The sequence below is a fragment of the Scomber scombrus genome, chromosome 10 (genome assembly GCF_963691925.1).
Source record: "Scomber scombrus chromosome 10, fScoSco1.1, whole genome shotgun sequence".
Taxonomy (NCBI): Eukaryota; Metazoa; Chordata; class Actinopteri; order Scombriformes; family Scombridae; genus Scomber; species Scomber scombrus.
Window position 1 is genome coordinate 17253762 of NC_084979.1, and position 14958 is coordinate 17268719.

The window sequence follows — 14958 nt, forward strand, 5'->3', positions numbered from 1 at the left end:
GCTATGTGCTGTTATCAAGTACAAAAGTCTTCAGAATATTCAACCTTATTTTAGTAACAGTAATTTGATGCAAGAAGTCAATCTAGTGGAGGAGGATATTCAAGTGAGCCAGCAGCACAGCACTTTCTAGCTTCCAGTAACAAAACTAAAGACTGAAGGGTTTGTTTTACACATACAAAGAGTTTGATCTCATAAATTGGACATGTAAGACTGGAATATTACTGACTTTGCATGTATTTATTATATTGTGATGTATATATATCAGAAAATTCCCTTGTTAATATGGTGATATTTCAACCATAGCTCTCAGAATAAATTATAATGTATTTCTGATGCTCAGGTCTACTTCAAGTTCTCCCCATATCCAGAAAAATTTCAACAAAGTACTATGATACAGGGAGGTCCAGCTGAGAAGATAATCAAACAAAGGAAACAACTTACAGCCAGAAGAGAGCAATTTATGATCATGTTATCATTATTATAAAACACATTTCCATCTTCAAAAGGTACAATGTGAAAACCAAAGTGATCATACAATACCTCATAATCACAGAAATTAGGTCGAAAAAACTCACAATCTTAATACACTCTCATTTTAAGGCAGTGGCATAGATAGCCTGAAAAGTAATGTGTTTGTGTTGTTTGTCTTCCATTCTGACATCAGTGAAACCCGAGTCTCTCAAAGCTGCCATGTAGGCTTCCGGGTGCCAGTTCTCCCCTGGCATCACTTGCTTTGCTGCCATAGTAGCCACATTGAACAGCCTCAGTGTTGTCACCATCAGGCCTCCTGGGTGGAATCAAGGGCGAGAAAAAAAAGACAGTCAAAACTTGGACTAAAGTATTAAATCACCAGAGCATCTGAGAGATTTTAATTTGCATGACCAATGTTCCTTACAGGACAGTCTGTATTACAGTGTCATCACCTACCCGGTTTCATTACCCGGTGTATCTCTGTGGCTCCCTCCCTGAGGTCAGGCCAGAAGTAATAGCAGTTACAATGAAAGACTTTATCCACAGTACTGTCTGCCAGAGGCATTGCTGCAACATCACAGTGGTGTAGGGTCACTTTACCACTGGCCACAAGTTCCTTCATATGCTCACTAGCCATCTGTAAAGGGGGAAATTGAGAAATAGGCTACTATTCTAAAATTGAGAAATGTTCCCCTTTCAAATACAATATTGCCTCACTATAGTTAATTATTGTTTCTAGGGAGCTCTTCATTGCACATAGAAAGGCTTACAGTTTGCTGGGCAGATTTGGCTTTGCTTTGTCCTTTTAAGCCACTGTTTTCGAAAAAACTTCAACACATGTATGTGATAAACAAACTGGAACTTGAAAACTTAATCCACTATGCCAGTATTCATACCTCACCTGGTGCATGAACTCTGAGTAATCCACTCCTATAAGGTGGCCTACGGGCTCTGTGAGCAGTTTGGCTGCTGATTGCAGACCCAGACCTGGGCCGTGACCCAGTTCCAGCACTGTGTCTCCAGGCTGAATCCCACAAAGCTGCACGGCATTCTCCTCAAGGACCCGGTTCCGTATATTGAGAAACTTACTGACCAGCCATCCTGCCACTGATCGTGTTGGGTGGCCCAACTGTTTCCCAACTTTTTCAGCCCACATCACTGGAGAAATATGATAAAAAGATGTGGGCATTTTTAGGGGCTACATTACTATTTCAGATATTTACAACCACGAATTTCAATACAAATCATTTTAACATTCAGCATTACCAGTGACCCTATATTTTACAAATCCTGGCAATGTTAAGCACTTGTCCTATGGCAATATCATTATCTTGACATTTATGCGATAGCTGCTACAACCAGACTCTTTTCTCAAAACCATACAAAACAAACAAACATAACTGAGCTTTTTTAATCCTACTTTTTCAATTTGTTCAAATTAAAACAAATGTTTTGGATTTTCAGTCAGATCTTTAAGTAATCAGCAGCGATGACAGTTATGACTCAGATAAAAGATCAAGGGATCAGGTGAAAAACCGTTCTCTGTTGAAAACTTTCATAGTGGTTTTTGTGTTTTCTGAGTTGGACTCTGCTCACCTTAACTTCTTGCACTAAGTTAATGTTTAATCTGCTGAGTGACTGAACAAAACAGACTAGTTTAATTTAAAAAATAGACTAGTTTTCAACACTTTAACATGCACATATATGTACATATAGGCTACAGTTATACAAATCATTCTGCGCACAACCAGTAGTAGACCTAGTTAAGCTTTCTCTCCAGTCAGAGGGATATTTTATGCTGACAATAGGACCGTCGTAATGTTCCTGCAGGTATTTCAAAATGTATGGTCAGGTCTTAACGCACATGACAGCACATTTCTAGTGGATAGACACTTACCAAGCATTTTATAAGTAACGCCTGTATACATACATCGCCTACATATGAAGTAGAATTTTCCTTTAATTCTAATTTTGTTCCCAAGTGGTCGATGACTGTAGTGAATGTATATTTTTCCTACAGGTAGGATATGAGCCCTGCGGTTGTGGGCGTCGCATTGGCGTAAAGTAAACTGAATGTCTTTAACATACTGGCTGCATTATTGAGAATAGGTCTCTTAAACGGCACTTGCCTGGATAAACACACCTCGTTTGTGGCTCAGTACGACACTGGTGACACTGTAGCTGCAGCTGGTGATAAACTTTATCTTCCTGTTTGTAGGAGGAGGAGCTCTGGACTGTGTGTGTCATGAACGCAGGCGCTGCTCATGCACACAATCCACACTCACTCTGTTTTTAAATAACCCTCTGCCTGCATCTTTTATTTATAACAAATGGTTCTCATTATTTTTTATCTATCATTATGTTCACGTTCAAGACAATGGAAGTATGAAAATCACCTAAACAAATTATGTGTTTCCCATACTCTTGATGTAACACTTCTACAGTAGACGCAGTTGGATCGCCGTCAAATGTTTGTGGAAATGTCTTCTGCGGCAGCTTCCTCCAATCAGCCTGTTTTGTACACACCCCCCGCCAGGATTATGTCTCTTTCGTTTTCATTTCCCGGAAGGCTCGAATGTGAAAATAGACTTTTTATTTCTTTGAAAGTAATATGAAGTCTTTACTTAAAATGGAGTTCAGGGAGGTTTAACCTGAAGTTTATTTCAGTCATTGGGCGAGTTGTAAGTCCGCGTATAAGTAAATTAAATTATTTTTTTGTTACAATCGAAAAAAGGACTTTTCCATGGAGAACATTTCCCTGTCACCTTTGGTCAAGGTAAATTGTTCTCATCTGCAAACCGTTTAATGTGTTGCCTTAAAAAGCACACAGAGGAGATTCTGATTGTTTTTCTGATCATGTTAGTTACAATTGTTTATTGAAAACCAATTAATTTTAACCAACTCTGTTTCTAGACTGTAACACATTTGTGTGTGTATGTGTGTGTGTGTGTGTGTGTGTGTGTGTGTGTGTGTGTGTGTGTGTGTGTGTGTGTGTGTGTGTGTGTGTGTTTGTGTGTGTGTTTGTGTGTGTGTTTGTGTGTTCGTGTTTGTGTTTGTGTTTATTTGTGTGGGTGTACTTGTGTGCATAAACGTGAATGTTTTGTAGCAAGAAAACAGAGCAAACAGTCCTTCAATGCTTACAAGGCAAGTCAACGTTCCTCCTAGTGGGCATCCCTCAGCCCCTAACCAGCTTCCTCTGGCCAGTCCTCCCACTCAGGAAGATCTGTGGCATCTACCTGGACGGCTGCGTGAGTCAAAGTCCTGAAAGTTACCTACTTGCAACAAAGTAGTTGAGCACCTTCCACTTGCAAAGCTTATGAGTGTGTTTTTGAATCTATTTTCTAGGAATAAACCCATCACTGTGGGATAAGGATGATGTTGCCCACTGGCTCCACTGGGCTCAGAAGGAGTACTCGCTGCGCCGGCCTGAGAAGGGGTGCTTTGAGATGAATGGCCGAGCCCTGTGCCTGCTCACAAAGGAAGATTTCAGACACCGCTGCCCCAGCTCAGGTAGAGTGTGTTTGCAGAAAGAGGGTGTGCTGACTGCTTTCATGCCTGTTTTTTCATAGGCACTCCCTTTCTCCTGTTTCCTACAGGTGATGTCCTGTATGAGATCCTACAGTGTGTAAAACAGCAGAGGAGGAGTGTGGTCTGCAACCCCCTAAATACGTCTCCCTCCCTGGCAACCGGACACATCCAGACCACAGTCGGCCACCTGGTCCCTGCCCATAATGTCCAAGAGCCACAACCTCCCACAGTCCAGGACACTTCAGGTCAGTAACATGATGTATATTCAGGTTCAGTCAGACTCTACTTTATTGTACTAGTATGTTGTCAGATTCAGGTAATTTGCAGGTCACATTGTTATGCATTATATCCACAAGGTTGTGCTACACATAGTGCAAGGCTGCATAGAGTGCAAAGCATACACACACACATACACACAGTTGATTGACTGAGTTTGTTGTGTATTAAATCAATCTTGCTTATCCTTGTTGACTGTGTGTCTGAATACCTCCTGATCAGCCACATGTGCATGTGCAAACACGTCATACGGGAATTTGTGCTATCTCATACAGTGTGTTTGTTTTACTGTAAGTGTTAGGATAACCATTGATGTTTTTTTCATTCCTATGCCCAAACTCTAAATCCTAAATTAAGCTCAAATTTAAACCTTCGCTACACTTTTTCTATACATGTGGGGACGTGTATGAGGAAGTAACCACAATGTCAAATGGCATGAAAAAGACCTGCATTTAAAAAGTCAAGCAAAAGTAATGGTAGCAAAATAAGTAGACAATAAAAAATTGCCATGTAGTACCTGGTTCAGATGTTGAGAAGTTTCATTAGATAATGTGCTGTTTTGGTAGTTTGCAATACATCATATTTAATGTACTGTGTTTTGCTTTTAAAAATTTATTTGTAAACATACCCATTATATAAACACAGAGAAGCAAAAATCACAGTATTTCCTTGTCACATTGCAATAAAGTACCAACATCTCATAACTGTGCATAAGTACAGTACAAGTATTTTGTTGCTTTCCACTTGTGTTGATGACATTTTACCCTTAAATAGAGCAATACAAACATGTGCATTCCTCTTTTGTCCCCACCATAAAACAGGGGCTTTCCACTCTAGGAAGTAGGATGCATGCCAGTGGGCGTGTTACAGTTACCTGGAAACCAATAATCTTATAACTCCAGAGTCCAAAATAATGACTTTATTTTACTCACTGTACGCAATTAGTGAAATGGCCTCCTGAATATTGCATTAGTCTTTGATACACACATTATTGTAAATAAACTCTTTGAGCGACTGTAAAATCACTTTTGCTTTCAGTTTAGCTTTTTGTCACAGTTCCTTATATTTCTTTCTCACAGTTTCCCTCGCTTTCACTACTGCAGTGTCGGCAGCTGTTGTAACGACTGCGAGCAGCCAGACAGAGCCCATGTCCCTACTCAGAGATCGCCCTTTGATCTTATACACTTATCCTGCTCCTCTCACACATAGTAGTGGGTATAACAAACTACTATACCACATTTGGCAGCAGTTTTCATTATTAACTGTGATGTGTGATTATCTGTCCCTCTATCTCTCTGTCTCTGTATCTCTCTCGCTTTCTTAAATTGATAGCTGTAGCTGTCTCTACATCTCCCCCCCAAAAAGTCCAGTGTCCTCCCCAAACAGGGGGCATCATTCAGGAGCCCCTCAACCTGTCTAGCCGGGAGAAGCCTAGGAGCCCACTGCACAAAGCTAATGGCCGCATCCCAGGTATTATTGTGTTTTTCTGTTCACTCTGAAAATGTATAAAACAAACATACATGTAATCCCAAAAATAGTTCACAGATATACTGCAGTAAAATTAAAGACATTTCAAAGCTGCATCAAGCTAACTTTGACCAGTAGGGGGTAGAAAAGCTCTATAAAAAACAAGCCTTTAAAAATACAATGAGTCCTCTTCCTAGCAACTAACACATTTAAGTCCAATATTCAAATATCATACTCACTATGTAGCCCTGGATTTTGGCCTCTTAAGAGAAATATCTGTGTCTCTTTTACTTGCTGTGACATATATGTTATACAACCACATTTTTATTTGGAAGCTTTCAACCATTTCACTTTGAGTTTGTCTATGAACCAAAGGTCCATATACAGTAATCACACTAACAGACCTGAAACTATGAACTGAAATTTACTCTACACTGCAAAAAGCTGCAGTGGGGGTTGATTCAAATAAGTAATTTTCTTCACTTGTACAGTAATAGCAAAAATCTTAGTTAATTGAGCAATAAAAGTGGCATAGAAACATGGGCAAGCCTACAGTCATGAGATTGAGTAGAATTTGAAAATGTTGTATTTGACATGATCTCTTTCATTATGGGTATTTACTTAATAGAGCTTTAAATACCCCACATCAATGATAGTACTACATGTTTTAATAATATGATTCTTATTTCTATTTAAAACGTTGCCAGAGTGCCGACTGCTATGGGACTACGTGTATCAGCTGTTGTGTGATGACCGATACCAAGAATACATCAGATGGGAGGACCAGGACAGTCTGGTGTTCAGGGTGGTTGATCCCAACGGGCTGGCACGTCTCTGGGGAAACCACAAGGTGAGAGGCCAGGTCTCTGGGGTTCATCTTACAAGGCTAATAGAGACACAGGTGGAGAGACAAAAAGGTGAAGCCCTTTGGCCTTTGGTGATGTGTAATCTATTTTTACAGAACCGTGACAATATGACATATGAGAAAATGTCCCGTGCTTTGCGGCACTACTACAAGCTCAACATCATCAAAAAGGAGCGAGGACAGAAACTCCTCTTCAGGTCTCTGCCCCTTTTTCTTTGTCATTATCTTTTTTGACTTCTCCCCACAGCATATAACACATTCATTGTTAATGCATCTCCCCTCTGGCTCACCTCAGGTTCCTGAAAACCCCACAGGACATCAGGAAACAGCAGGCTGACCCTCCAGAGTCCCCAGAACACACTCCTCCTCAGGACAGGGACTTTACAGACAGCAGTCCTACACATGAGTTCATCGATGACCATTTTGAGGTTTCCCCTGATCGTGTTTCTCCACAGCCTCCTCCAACTGGTGCTCCAGTCAGATAGAACAGCAGGATTAGATGTCCAAATATGGTACAAAAACAATTATTACAGGATAAAAAAGGAGATCCTGCATGTCTATCATGTGGTTTCAGCTTCATAAAATGTACAAAATGCACAGCTAGGTGTAATGTCTTTGGGTTTTTGCACTGTGAGATAGCGTTTTATTTTGCTGTAAATCAATGTATGTATTGCTGTGATCAGAATGAACACTAATATTAAGGGACAAGGAAAACTGTGAAAGATATCACATCAATATCCAACCACCAGAATCATCTTCATAATTAAAATGTATCAGGCTTCTCAACACAACCGCAATACAAAATGTGTACTATTTTCACTATATGGTTCTTGCAGGTAAGTGTAGGAAATGGCTTGAATTTGTTCAGTTTGTTTCAGATTGTTCTTAAATGAGATGCAGCAGAATGGAGTGATTGTTAGTCTTCACAAAAAAAAAGTAAGGAAACATTTTTGTGGAAGGTTGAATCCCAGTTTGTACAGACAGTTATTTCACAAATAGTTTTCTATATTAGCTCCAAGACGAGCTATTTGTTGCAAAGAGCAAAGTAACCAGTTGGACATTGTCTATAGGCTAGTTGTAATCACACTTTATCCTGCCTTGTCTGTTGAATAATCTTGAATAGTCTGGATGCTAATTATAAGTGTTTTTCATGATTTGTAAAATAAATATTTTGTATGGTATGGAAAGTGCGTGTGACAATCGTATAGTGTTTTTGTAATCACTTTGGTATCTCTCTCACTACCCAAATGATGAATACATTAAGGTATTAAGTTTATTTGAATACTTAAATGATTTGAATAATGTCATAGAACAAGTTTTACTATATTATTATTATTATCATTATTATTATTATCATTATTATTATTATTATCATCATTATTATTGATAGTCAGTGACCAGATTGACCTCTGGTGAATATTCTAGTTATTACAATTGATCTGTCATGACTTATAAATACTTACATGGAATACACAAACTACTAAAAACAAATGTAAACAAATGTTTAATTTACAGAAACTTTTAAGGGACAGAGATGAAAGTAAAATGGCACTTCATTTAGAGCATTAGCAAGCTCACAAGATATAGGCAATGTGAAGAATATGTAGCTGTTGTACTGAAAGTACTGTTGCAGTCAAATCCTATTTTTTTTTCTTTTTTTGAGTCATTATTTACTTAAAGAATGGGATCATGAGAGTCTGTAATTGTTGATTTGGACTTTTATGGATTTGTATTCCTCATTCATTAGTTCAGCATTGCCAAAATATTGAGCTTTTCAGTATCATGTGGAAGCAAGTCGGAGATAAGCAAACCAAAATATGTTCGCTTTTTAGGACCAGAAAAAGAGTAAACAACACTGACAGTATTGTATGCTATATCACATGGGCGTGACCAACATGGTATGTCTAATTGAGATTTTTTTTTTTAAAGCACTGATTGTGAACTGTGAGAGCCACTCTTCACTGGATAAATCATCTCAGCTTGCTTTAACCCTGTTTCTAAAAAACAGTTTAATTTTTGGGAGAGCACTAGTGCTTCTCATCACCTATCATTGAAAACATTTCAACTGATAATTGACAGCATTTAGAAATGGCTCCAGGTGTATCCAGTTGTCAGTATAGAGAAGTTCCTCTGTCCATCTCCTTCTCTGGATGCGGATTCCTTGCCACCTACCAGTTAGGGGTTGCCCAGTGCTTACTAAATTATGCACCCAGGATTTTGCATAAAGCACCTTTTGTTGTTGGTGCATCTGCTGGATCTCTGGTAGCAGCTGCTGTGGTCTGTGAAATGAGCCTGAGTAAGTGACTTTATATTTTGTCATGAATCTACTTCTGTAGAATGTAAATACTGTTTTTGACTTAGAAATTGTCTCTTTCACAGTTAACATTCGGGATGAAATGCTGCATTTTGCGAAACAGATGAAGGCTTTTACACTTGGACCATTTAACCCCTCAATCAATGTTTTCCACTGGTTAAAGCACATTTTACATAAACATCTTCCTTCTGAGGCACACCAAATGGCCAGTGGACGTCTCGCTGTGGCTGTAACCCGCCTGTCTGATGGCAAGAACTCTGTCATATCTGAGTTCCACTCCAAAGAGGATGTGGTACAAGTGAGTTTTCACTACAGCTTCACATCATATTGATTTGTAAGAAGCAGTTAGAACCTGCAAATGGACCAGTAAGAAAAACAAAACAACCATTAACCATTTTTATTCCTTATACTGTCCTTAGGCTCTGCTATGTAGCTGCTTTGTGCCTGGGTACTGCGGTATGCTGCCTCCATCCTTCAAGGGAGAAGTAAGTATTATTTGTGGTATTTTTTATGGTATTCTCACTAACTCACTTGGAGCACATTGTTTAGTCTGCATCATATATGTATTTGATCTTATCTCCCAGCATTATATGGATGGTGGTTTCAGCAGCATGCAACCAGTACTATCTCCACTCTGCAGTCACACCTTAACAGTGTCTCCATTTTCTGGAGAGACAGACATCTGTCCCCCAGACACACCGTGCTCGTGGGACATGGTAGTGAGTGGAACCACCTTAAAAGGCAACATGGCTAACAGTCTAAGGCTCATCAATGCCCTATACCCCCTGGCTTTAGAGGTCAGTCCCTGTTGTATGTCAAACTGTCCATGTGCAGATGTTTATACTCAGAGAAAAACTCTAGCATAAACATATCTGTCAATCTAAATGTTCAAATAATTGCATCTTCTCCAATTATAACTATACTATAACTATAATGTACCTATTGTTTATTGTTACCTGTTGTTTATTGTACCTGTTGTGCACTGTACCTGTTGTTTACTCTATTAGCTGATGTGTGTCTTATTGTATGGTATGCACTCAGTTTCTCCCGTGGGGTAGATAAAGTATTTCTTATTGTATCAAAATTTAAGCCATACCTTTACATTTATTTTTCTGTTTTTGTAAAATCTTCTTCAGACCCTGGAACAAGCATACCATAGTGGCTACAAAGATGCCATTAATTTTCTTCTGAGCAATGGTGGGTTAACTATATTCACTGTTAGGTGGGGCATAATGAGATGCTTTAATTTCTGTTGTGTATGGATCTCACCTGACCTACTTTCTTTATTTGTTTGTCACATCTTTCCCTCGCATACAGATCTTGCCCCATATTTGACGATACGCAAAGTATCCCAAGTGCCACATAACTTTAACCAAACTAGAATGTTGAAACACCAGGAGACCACTATGGAGGAAGGGGAGGAGATGAAGGTGGAAAACAAGGCCACTATTTTGACATCTTTTACAGACAACAAACGCATGCAGACAGGCAGTTCTTCTACTGAATACCAATCGATGGGAAAATTCATGACTAAAGAACCTCCTCCCAATTGTGACACAGCAAAGAATGGTATGGATGATACATACACACACACACACACACACACTACACACTGATTTTTGTTCATTTTAAAATGTACAGAAAAATGGTGAAAAAGGATCTGTCTGTATTTTGTCATATCGATATGCACTGTATATATAAATATTGATTTTCAATCTGCTAATAGTTCAGTTATGTACAAATTTAGTAAACAGCTGACACTGTCACTCGAATTTGTAAGTTGTATATCCTGTGAAGAAAAATATTCCAATTGTTACACAAAGTCTTGCTCTTGTGTTGCAGTGTTGCTGGGCAACCAGATGATGTATCTCAGCATGTTTGGACTTCCTGCAAGAATCTTACCCAATTTGCTCCTGCCTCTCATGCTGGCGTTCTTTGCAGTGCTAAAGAGTAGGCACAGGTAATCAACTGAACATACAGTACATAACAGAGACATGACTGCGATAACACCTCATGATATTGAGGTATGGTCGCTTGGAAACTTTCATGTATACCTCTGTTTGTCATGCAAAGATGTCAGGTAAAGTTTTCAGATTCGAGACAGATCTAGCAGCAACCATTCAACAGTCACACTAACCAATCCAGAGTTTATCCTGCCGAGTCTCTTGACTTTGTTATTGTTTAGGTCATGGTAATGTCCTTGCACTGGCATAATTTAAGCAATTACAAATGCATTGTAATTTGACTTGGTGATTCATCAGTTGACTGTGTCTTCTCTGTCTTCCACTGATGTTCAGGCAGGTTCCAGTATTGGTTTACTGGATTTGGCATGTCCTCAGACATTTTAGCTTCTTTTTTTTCAACATTATTGTCTGTAGCCTCAAGAAAAACATAAAGGACAGGTAAGAATGTTGTCTTACCTTAATGGAATAATTACACTGTAAATTTTGTTCAAAGCTTTCAGAGTTTTTTAAAACTTGTGTGTTACATTCAATATTTTTCATGTCTCATCTCAACCTGACTTGATTTGACTCAACTTGACCGAATTGTACTCATTTCTGTATTTTAGAGTAATGCCCATCATCTTGCTGTTGCAATGGTTGAAACTTCAGCCAGAATATGAGGTTCCTCAAAGACAGAGGCACTCAACACCTCACCATAAGCTTTCCTCTTCTGCCCACTCAGAAGATGCCTGGCACGGTAGTCTGCACAGACGGTTTGTCACCCCATCATGCAACCAGAATTACAGAGAGAGCCTCTGACTTAAACATAGCTTACCAAACAGACATGTAAATAAGTGTATTCTGTGTATTCAGCTGGTTGCATGTATTTTGTAAAGTTAGGCTTTTCCTGAGTCCATATTGCCATTAACTGGGGCACCTAAGATATTTGAAGGTTGAGTTTGGTTCTATTTAAAGTCGTTTAAGCAAAGCTGGTTAAAACATTTTACTGTTCAAAGTGTATCAGTGTGTCAATAGTGCAAACCTCCACTACACTTTAGTTTTAGTAGTAATTGGTTCTATTATAGTACACATTTGTAGAATATTTTCAGCATGTAAAACTAAATAAAAAGGCGCCAAATACACAAGCAACACCAAACTTACATCATGGAAAGGTTTTTCAAGGAGAGCCTGTGTTTCGTCTGAACATTTTGAGGCTGAAAAAAATCAATTTTCTCCACCTCAGAGCATGAATGTGAAAATATTGTGTGGTTCTAATAATTAGGGAGTGGAGTCTTGGAAATCAATGTTTCTCGCTCTTAAAAAACTATTGCCAACTAATTGCCAACAGTGATTTCTGTTGTCAAATCACAAAAACTGATTGCGGATAGAAGTGTGAATACCAGTGATTCATCAGCTGACTTGTGTGAAGTCATGCTTCCTGCTTATATTTTTTATTTCTGTTTTTAAACACTAATCAGTTAGTTTTATGGCCACCATGATAAAATGCTTTTCGAATGCTTTTTAAATGCAAATGAATAAACAGTGTTCATCTTGTTTGTTTTGTTCAATGATTTTCTTTCTTCTTCTTTTTTAAGGTATGTGTTGCTGTGGATAGCTCTTAATTACCTGCCTTTGCTTGCTGCCACTGTTCGAGAAACCTCTAGCTACTAGTTAAAATAATGATACAGATGAACACACCTTTGTTATTTTTAATCTGGGGTGGGACAAAAGTATTGCAGTCAATCAGAAGACAAATTGCTGGGGCGTGTGTATTTTGTGGCTGTAGAAAAACTTAAAAATCTTTTCTCTAGCAGCCCTTTATTAAATAATACGGAGTGGCTGGATTTATTTCTCTCATTTTATTGTGTTTGCCATAGAGTATTATTTTGAGGTCTTGGGGGAGGTGTTGCAGTATTTTTTTGTTTTTGTTTTTTGACCAAGTCAAGCGGAGGATCAAAATAAAATATTAGAAACACTTTCATTTATAAAATGATGTATAGGATTCAGCCCTTCTCAATACAATAATTTTTATACAGTCCTTACTTAAAGGGGCTTTCTCTTCTTGTAATTTCCCAGGATGAACTGACTTTAGAATGAAAACACTACATGACTTATTGGTGACAGTGACAATACAATAAATCTTTGGGCAATTTAAATGCTGTTTCATAAAATGCCCACAAGATGGAGCATTGAGCACAAGGGTGGAGCACAATTTTTGATATCACATGTGACATGATATCAAAAGGTCTACAAGAGCACACATCAAACAATAAATCTTTTTTTAAAATCTCTCAAAACTCTAATCCAGGGATTTGGATTGGACCTCTGTAAACTGTAACTGCTGTCTCCACCTACTTGAGAATACTCTTTACATTGATTTACTAAAAATATGTGAAATATGGTGATGGAAAAGTAAAAATATGTCCTATTGTGAAATTATGATGAGACATTAATGCAAGGTCAAAGGTCCCTAAACAGGACTGAACAGTGGATATTGCAGTTCACAGTTGGTGCGTTAATCCAGAAACTACAGGGCCCCCCCACCACAGAAATACTTGATCAGCTAATCCACCTTTCACACTCCTGCCCTAACAGTAACATGTGTTGGCAATGAGCTGGAACAGACTATTTGATATCTGTGCTCCATGTTCTTTTCATACAGATGGCCTATCACCTGTGGAGAGATCCTCTTATATAATGAGTGTGGATGGATCATACGGGTAACACACACATCTGCTGCTATCCTACATCAGCCACTGATCCAGCCAGTCAGTCGGCAACCAGATGGCCTTGTAAAGACAGAGAGGAGGCAGAGTGTGGTGTCTGTACAATGGAAACATGCAGGGGCTCATACATTCAGGATATGCAGGAAAAGAACAGATTCTGTTAACTGAAAATCAAAAGCATGTGTATTTTCTTCTTTTTTTCTTCTCTTTTCCTCTCTCCTCTCCTCTCCTCTCCTCTCCTCTCCTCTCCTCTCCTCTCCTCTCCTCTCCTCTCCTCTCCTCTCCTCTCCTCTCCTCTCCTCTCCTCTCCTGTCCTCTCCTCTCCTCTCCGCTCCTCTCCTGCTGGAGCATCACAGGCCATAAAAATTTGATTTGAGGAAATGACTGACATGGCTAAAATTAGAACACTGGCTTCTACCAGTCTGTTTGGTGAAGATACCTCTAAAAGTACACTACTTTTTCACTAATCCGCTTGGTGACTGGGTGAAAAGCACTGGGTGTATTTAATGCGTATTTAGGCTGTGATGGCACACAAACAGGTTGACATTTGTTTGTGGATGTTCACCATAATTTATGATTCCAAGAATGGAGGTTTGGTTGACAGAGAGGGAGGTTGATTTTATACTGTCATTGCCTCACTGTGCTTGATCAATGGACATGCAGCGCTGATGACAAGGGGATGACCTTTGAGCTGATGAAGAGAGGTTGTGACCTTTACGGCCTGAGATACAGAGTCTCCATCCAACTTTTTTTTATTTTTAAAATAGGCTCACAAATAAATCAATATGTGAAGTTAAGAAGAAAAAAGAAATCAGAAAGTGCTCCCTCTGTGCTGTCAAATGATAAATGCTTTGATATGTTGAGGAGACACAGGACAGGAGGTGAAGCAAGGGGATGTTTATGTCTGATTTGGGAGTAGTTCAAAATGAGAGACATAAAAAAGAAAGGGAGACCATAAACCACACCATCCTTGGTTTACACATGCGCAGAGACTTTGTTGCATGTCATTCTCCATTTCTCTCTCATCGTATCCCGTAATCTCTCTCCTATTAGTTGTTAAGAACTGATGGTATATGACATTTGGCATACACACATACTTAATTGTTTACATGTTTACTTAATTTTCAGAAGCTAACATACAGCAAATTATATACAGGCATGAGTGCTTACTGAGGGATTTTTTATGTCTGAAAATGATGTCAGGTATCTCCTTTGCAGTCATCAGACATCAACCCAACTGAACACTTATGGGATATTTTGTGTGGGCCTGTTAGAGAGTGATGTCCATCTTTATCATCAGACGAATGGTGTTTAACTATAATCATCCATTTCTGTAATTTGTCACCCATCAGTATCTAAATCTAGTAT

The 14958-nt window shown here is 38.9% G+C and overlaps 3 protein-coding genes across 8 annotated transcripts; 2 read left to right on the top strand and 1 right to left on the bottom strand.

Annotated features, from left to right (window-relative positions):
• Window positions 1–437: 437 nt before the first annotated feature.
• On the bottom strand, window positions 438–2679 carry zgc:194242 (uncharacterized protein LOC100005854 homolog). Of its 3 annotated transcripts, none has more exons than XM_062427273.1 (4): window positions 2601–2679; window positions 1373–1629; window positions 928–1108; window positions 438–787 (listed from the first exon to the last, which is right to left on the bottom strand). In XM_062427273.1, exons 2-4 carry the CDS (start codon window positions 1625–1627, stop codon window positions 591–593), a joined length of 633 nt encoding a protein of 210 aa, XP_062283257.1. In that variant the 5' UTR covers window positions 1628–1629; window positions 2601–2679; the 3' UTR covers window positions 438–590. The 3 variants fall into 3 exon arrangements, with proteins under 3 accessions (XP_062283257.1, XP_062283258.1, XP_062283256.1); XM_062427274.1 differs by having other exon boundaries at window positions 2615–2672; XM_062427272.1 differs by lacking the exon at window positions 2601–2679 and adding an exon at window positions 2369–2392.
• Window positions 2680–2992: 313 nt separating this feature from the next.
• Window positions 2993–7788, top strand: etv7 (ETS variant transcription factor 7). Of its 4 annotated transcripts, none has more exons than XM_062427019.1 (9): window positions 2993–3247; window positions 3578–3719; window positions 3817–3981; window positions 4068–4244; window positions 5355–5486; window positions 5608–5745; window positions 6450–6592; window positions 6704–6804; window positions 6903–7788. In XM_062427019.1, the coding sequence occupies exons 1-9, from the start codon at window positions 3215–3217 to the stop codon at window positions 7090–7092; spliced, it is 1221 nt and encodes a 406-aa protein (XP_062283003.1). In that variant the 5' UTR covers window positions 2993–3214; the 3' UTR covers window positions 7093–7788. The 4 variants fall into 4 exon arrangements, with proteins under 4 accessions (XP_062283003.1, XP_062283005.1, XP_062283006.1 ...); XM_062427021.1 differs by having other exon boundaries at window positions 5379–5486; XM_062427022.1 differs by lacking the exon at window positions 5355–5486.
• A 706-nt stretch (window positions 7789–8494) lies between these two features.
• Window positions 8495–11683, top strand: pnpla1 (patatin-like phospholipase domain containing 1). The gene is made up of 9 exons (XM_062427102.1): window positions 8495–8903; window positions 8987–9219; window positions 9341–9406; window positions 9506–9718; window positions 10058–10118; window positions 10239–10490; window positions 10764–10881; window positions 11219–11323; window positions 11491–11683. Exons 1-9 carry the CDS (start codon window positions 8696–8698, stop codon window positions 11681–11683), a joined length of 1449 nt encoding a protein of 482 aa, XP_062283086.1. The 5' UTR covers window positions 8495–8695.
• The last annotated feature ends 3275 nt before the right edge of the window (window positions 11684–14958 follow it).